The sequence below is a fragment of the Ambystoma mexicanum genome, chromosome 5p (assembly GCF_040938575.1).
Source record: "Ambystoma mexicanum isolate Mex_15411 chromosome 5p, UKY_AmexF1_1, whole genome shotgun sequence".
NCBI lineage: Eukaryota > Metazoa > Chordata > Amphibia > Caudata > Ambystomatidae > Ambystoma > Ambystoma mexicanum.
The window spans coordinates 858,071,306-858,078,053 of NC_090930.1; the positions used below are offsets into that span (position 1 = coordinate 858,071,306).

The 6,748-nt window shown below is 43.3% G+C and overlaps 1 protein-coding gene across 2 annotated transcripts in view; it reads left to right on the forward strand.

The window, feature by feature from the left end:
• The window catches only part of RALA (RAS like proto-oncogene A), a 334,245-nt gene extending 332,109 nt beyond the window's left edge, over window positions 1-2,136 (forward strand). For both annotated transcript variants that reach the window (XM_069613286.1, XM_069613285.1), the window contains one exon: window positions 251-2,136. In XM_069613286.1, the coding sequence (XP_069469387.1) occupies window positions 251-373 (123 nt within the window). In that variant the 3' untranslated portion in view covers window positions 374-2,136. The remainder of the gene's footprint in view (window positions 1-250) is intronic.
• The last annotated feature ends 4,612 nt before the right edge of the window (window positions 2,137-6,748 follow it).

Genomic DNA, 6,748 nt, shown 5'->3' on the forward strand with positions numbered 1-6,748 from the left:
ACAGCGCCCTCTGCCAAGAAATGTTTTACGAAGCTGGTGGAACGCAGATCAAAGATGAGAAATACGTCAGGGGAGCATCCAGTCGAAAGAACGTTACAGTTGGTAAGTAACTTGTTCATCTACAGCACACCAGTACCTGACCTACTATTCTTTCAAAATTGTATTCAGTTGTCCGCATACATTTTTCAGAATTTTTAATTTTGTGTTTAGATTACATTCAATAAATGGTTTCCTTTTTTTGTCTTGCTAGGTGTTTTTTGATTTAATGCGAGAAATACGTGCCCGAAAAATGGAAGACAGCAAAGAGAAAAATGGAAAAAAGAAGAGGAAAAGTCTAGCTAAGAGAATCCGTGAAAGATGTTGCATTTTATAATCCATGTCACAAAACAGCCTTCCTATTTTACCTAATTACCTAGCAATGTCCCCAATTTGAGCATGCCTTTCAAGACTTCAAGAACTGAAATCGCTCCAGTCCACAACAGAGTAACACTAAAGGTGTGAATTTGAGGTACCCCAAAGGCGGAACACGCCAACAAACTGAATACTGTATGGCATTGCTCGGATGTTAAAACCAAATTCTACTAAATGCTGAAGATGGAGTCCATAACAAAAATTGAACTACAAAATAAGATGGCACTCAATGGTTTCTTACAAACCTACTTGCCACTAGAAACATTTCATAACTTGTTCTCATGACCATACTTCAAATATTGCCATTGTTCACATGGGAAAGAAACAGCACAGCAAAGACTTGGTGACCAGCTGCATAAAGCAATTAAGAGTTATGCAAATTACAAAATAAGGATGCATGTGAGACATCTGTACATGCAGTTGGAAATGTTAGTGATTCATGTGTGAAATCTGCATATCCCAATTACGTAAAATAGTGGTGTTAATTGTTAGTGTCACACATTTCAGTATGCCTTAATTTAAAGCAAACCACATTACAGGGTATGTAATGAATGTGGTATGCAGGTTTTATGTGAGATAGCGCTAGAAACCAGGTTTGTCTGGTCTTCAAATTTGTGCCATACTCCTTGTCTTGAACATTAAGCTCAGTGCGCACTCCAGTCCCCTGTAATGTAAGTAACATAATGTAACCGTGATTCAAAGATACTTTATGGGCAAAGTGATATTGAAAGGCAGCGTCTCATACAGAATAGACTGTACATGAGCCCTTTGCACCTGGCCCCTTTCCCTTATCCTAATGACACTAACACCATTGAAGTAGTGTTTGTTTGTGTGTGCTTGATTTATCGGTTTGTCGATGCCACTAGCTGAGTGAGCATCTCCTATTGGCACTAGGGAGTTTCTCAGTCAGCAGCAGCACATCTTGTTGGAAAACCTTGACATTCTGTGTCTAAGTACATTGTGCGCATAGATGTAAGCAGGATAAGCTGTTGGCACATTTTTTTTACTGTTTGTATTGTTTTGTTATGAATGAGCACTTGGGCTCTTGTTTCAGTTAATTATGAATAATCCTACCCAGTTTAGCAGTACAGAACTTTAGATGTTTAAATTGTTTGCATACAGAATCCATGGACCTCAATATTTGCCTCTGTATCTCCTTAGTTTATTCTATTTTCAGAATAGAGTGGGGTACTGGCACATTGGCCCTCTGTCTAACTAAAATAAGATGGTACATTTGCAAGGGCTTTGGAAATTTGGTGTGGGTGAAGTATTGCAAGGGAAAGTTGTCAAGTCTGCTTGCCACCTTTTTGTTTTTCTATTCTCATGAACTAAATTAAGACCTAGCAAATGTGTTCTTTTTAAATACTAAAAAAAGTTTTTGCGGTATTTTAGAACTCTTCACATAACTTGCCATGTAAAATATGTATTTGTTATAGTTTTTCTATATGTACATTTAACTGGAAGTATACGCCATGTGCAGCATTAAACTAAAGTTGCAAAGAAGTAAATGTGGCCATCCAGGCCTGGCTTTAAATCTGTTTATGTAACCAGGGATTTTAACCACTAAACGTTTCTTACTTTGCAAACTCCATGACGAGTACTGAGGTGAGATGAAGCCAGCAACAACAATTGTAATGTGCAAGGCTGATGCCCTTTTCCAATGATTTTATTTGCTGTTTGAGCCATTTGATGACAAATGCGACAAATAAAAACTCAGTTTTGTAACTTGTGGTGTTTACTAAGCAAAAGTAAAAGCCAGTTTGTAGCCTTACCGACAGTACTGTTAGGGACCACCTACAATTCTTCAACATTTCAGATACAAGGCCTCCAACAGTCACTGGCTAATTTGCCACAGCAGATGTACGTGCTGATCATAATTGTATGCCTGTTAGAAACATTAGATGCACAGTAGAGTGAGGAGAACCATTTGCATTCAGTCTGGTGCCAAATCTCTGAATCATTGCCCCATACAATGTGCCATTACCACATTGGGGTAAATGGCACTTGTAAATAAGGCAGAAAATGTGTGCGTTTTAAAATATTGCATAATTAGCTTTTTGATTTGTGCTCATAGGTGACGCTTTAGTGTGACAAAATAATGCTTGGGGAGAGATTATGCTAGCATTCGCGGACCAGTATAATTCCACATGCGATTCCCATTCTCTTCCCCATTTTCAGGATGAGAATCCTTGATACATTAGCAAAGCAATTTCCATGTGCATACAAAACGCTGCTTTCACTTCAGTGGTTTATTAGCTTCCATAGAACATTTATTTCCGGTTTCCTAGTGTGAGGTCACCACTACCAATTCAAGGTTCTTCTTTTTTGCCTCACGTTAGCTTTGATAATTTTCCCCCAAGTGAAACATCCGTAAAGGGCCAGCAGTCTATGGAAAGGATAGAAAACATGAATGGACTGGTATTCTGAGAACTGTCGAATATCCAGACTAATTCTGCACTGCAAATAGGACTGTTGAAGTTGGGCCTTCTGACGGGGTTGATGCCTTCCTTTCCAAAGTCTGGCTTCAGACATCTATTGCAGGTGACACCTGTTTGCATTTAAAAGACTACTGCCCGCTTGCATCCCCCTAAAAGGAAATTGCTGAGTGCATAGGCAACCACTTCATGAGTATGTAGGCGGCGTGAGATTTCAGGGGGTGGGGTGACGGAATCCTCCTTTTGGCAGTTTTCCACAACTTTCTCTTGTGGTTTCAGAATAAAGACGATCAGGAAGGACCTTGTTCACAGACCTGCAGTTCACAGGTGGTCGCAACAAAAATCTGTGAAGGGCTGGGATCACACGTTGTTGACCTATATGCTGAATGGCTTTGGCCTCCAATGGATAAGCATTTGCCTATCAATGTACGAGAGATCAGAAAAGTCCAGTGCTACTGAAATCTTTCAGCTCAATTCAACTGCCAATCTGCCGAACGATTTCTGCTTGGGTTGCGGTCATTTTAGAAATATCTACAATTCGGGCACAAATTTAATGCAGTTCATGCCAAGCTGTCTGCTATACAGTGTATTATTTCCTGGACAGCCTCAAAGATGGGGGCGGGGGGGTTAACACCCATTGTCTTAATATGTGTGAATGCACCTTCTCTCTAAATGTATCTGGGCATGCCCTCAATTTCAGAGGTTCCAGGACAGTCTTCAAAACAACCCAGGTGCTCGGGTGGCATCTGGATAAAAACCCCAAACGGACGATCTTTGAAAAATGTAGTGATGTTATGCGCTCCACCTCTGAGAAAAATGGCATTTCATGTCCTGGGTCATAGCGAAATAGTAGATTGCCCAAAAATAGGAATCGGACCATTACTGCAACTCTACAATGTCACCCGATACGAAAACTGCACCTTTGCTCCCTTCAAAAATCCCAGCCCCGTTACTGCACCCAAGCAGAGCAGGGGTGTCCCCCCGCTTACCATTGCACTAAGTGGGGGGGGCTGGGGAAAAAGCAAAAAGGGACCCAGCGGCATGTTAGCACCGTCCCACGTAAGTGGGAGGAAATGACAGCACAGGGGCACAAGGGAGTCGGTGGTGCACATAGAAGTGTGCTGCGGTTAAGTTGGGGTTTGGAGGATTGCAGGCCAAAGTTATCTATCTGATCACTGCTCCGTGCCACAATTGACATCAGCATTTTCATCTGGGCATTTACGGGTGGTGCAGTGAACAGATTCCAAAAATGGGAGCGCTTGGAAATTTTTAAGATGCTAAACTAGTGGATGGATATCGATAAAACTATGGAGCTGGAGAAATTGGTTTACAAACATAAGGGATGTTCAGCCAAACTGATAAGATTTGGGGTAAATGGGAAGAGGCAATGATTATATTGGACTGAGAGTGGGAGCTAGGAAGAGGGATGGTCCTGGCATGGGGATGGTGAAGTCTAGTGCCTGGTAAGTTATTATGGGGCATGGGGACTACATTAGGGAGGGATAGGGAGCTGGTAAAAATGTGCTGTGTCGAAAAGTCATTGACATGTTCTATTGGAAAAAGAAAAGATTGGGGAATTACAGGTGCACCCATCTCTCATATGAGCTGACCTATGGAAAATTGTAGACGGGCCACAGATGCTGAAGAGTCTTTTCTCTGAAAGGTGGTGCTAGCTCAATGAAGTCACAACAAACCGTCTGGTTTTTAAAACTCGCCTTGAAGATCTTCTAGAAAGGGCAGAGGATGTGGAGGGAAGTTCTCAGTGTAATAACTTGCAAATAATTAGACTTCCGGAGAGAGCAGTTTCAATCCAGGGGACTATTTGTGTAATCTTGGTTGCTGGACGAGCTGAAAGGCAAGGGTCTGTTGATCCATCTCAACAAAAGGGCACATAGGAGTCCAACTAGGCCGTTGCACCCTGGTGCTCCTCCGTGAGTGGTGGTGGCCTGTCTATTTAGCTTCTGGCACCATGACTCCCTTTCTGCAGACCAGGCATAAGGGCCCTCAAAGCGGGCTAGGAAGCAAAACGTCTTTTTGTTCCCTGATATCACCAGAGCCGTCCAGGGAGAAAGCCAGTTCTTCAAATAAGTAGAATGTCATTAGTTTAAACCATTAAACTTAACTAGTTCAATTGCTACCGGCTGACCAATGTTCATAAGGTACTGGCAAAGAAAGGAATTATACTCCCTGCCACTGTTATGACCCATTCCCATAACCCTTTTGACCTCACCCCCTGAAGAACATGCACTTTATTCCTTTTATTTGAGACACTGTTGCAAATCGCAGGATTTAGTCACTTCTCCCCAGGGGAGAACCTTTCTTTGTGAGGCTAGGGAGGTGACCCTGCTATGCTATAGTCCCCTTAGGGGTGGCAGTAAGCAGAACTTCGTAGGGAGTCACTCCCGTCTTTGGGACAAGGACTCCTGGTGTGCAGAAGAACTCCCTAAGGCGCCCCCTCTCTTGGACCAACAGTAACGTCAGGGTTTCTGAAAAACCCAGCCGACCATGCCACTGTTTGTTATTGTGCCATAAGTTCCAACCTGAAGAAATATGTGGTAAAACTACTGTGAAGAAGAGTGAGCGAGTAATGCAGATTACTTTGTGGTAAGAAACCAACAATACTGTGACGAGGAGGATTGAGCGAGTAATGGAGAGTGCTCAAGTGGAACCGATAATGTACTATAATCCTCTGCTGGGGAGGACCCAGCCATGTATTCTAAAAAGGACCACTGTCGGACGTGAAACCTGGAGATTCAAATCGGGAGTGTTATGAAATCTGACCCGGACATCCTGCAGGGAGGAAGCAACCAGCTGGCGTCCGCGAGAAGCAACAAGAGAGCTGAACGCAGAGGAGAGCAGGAGAAGAAATCCCCAAGAGCAAGCCAGTCGTGAGTGGACGTGTGACATGTGAGGTGGACTGTGCTGTCTGGCGACGACACCAAGACCTCTGAAACACTGGCCTCGTGCAGCCACGGATGACAAGCAGAGAGTGGGAAGGAAAGCAGAAGCTGTCCTGACCAAAAAAGAAGTTCCTATCCTGGTGACGCCAACCTGTGGGGGGGTGGGAGACGCGGGGGGGGGGGGACACAGGTATGAGTACCAGCATCATACTCGTCCCAGTAATACGAGAATGAGTTGAGCATGTGAAACCCATCACAGGACGACTCCTACTCGTACCAGTGATAGGAGAGGGAACCAAGAGTGACAATCTGTACAGAACTCATCTTACTCTTCTCTGTAATAAACAGAGTCCAAATGAATAAGAATAACCATTGGGCTTACTATACTTTCCCCAAACAGTCAGAAAAGGAGAATCCTGATATCGGCATCTTACTCTTGAGGAGCTAAAGAACCCTAAAAATATGGAGAATAGAATCATTCTTGATGATCCCATTTCCACAAACATATCAGAGAAAGAGTGCCTTTCAGAGACACTTGTGAAAAGTAAAAAAGAGAAACTTAAAGGCTAAAAACGTTGAGGAGGATAGGTTTACAAAGTCATGAGAAAGGGAAACCAAAGACTTGGGAAGTCCCCTAAAGCAACTGAGCAAGCTTAATACAGGTGATGGCCAAAAACAATCTAAGAAATATATATTAAGCCTGGTGAAGCCTATGCAGGAGAAGGGAGTCATTCCCCTGGGCTTTAGTGGTTTTGCCTAAGTGGTAGGGTCAGTGCAGCTTAGTTTTAGGTGGGCTTTAGTGGTTTTGCCTTAGTGGTAGGGTCAGTGCAGCTTAGTTTTGGGGGGGCTTTAGTGGTTTTGCCTTGGTGGTAGGGTCAGTGCAGCTTAGCTTTGGGTGGAGGACAGACTGTTTGCTTTGGACTTCACAACAGATGGTGCTCACCCTAGTTAGTTTTGTTAGGCAGGGACATCCACAGATTAGGGATAGTGAGGCCTTTTTAG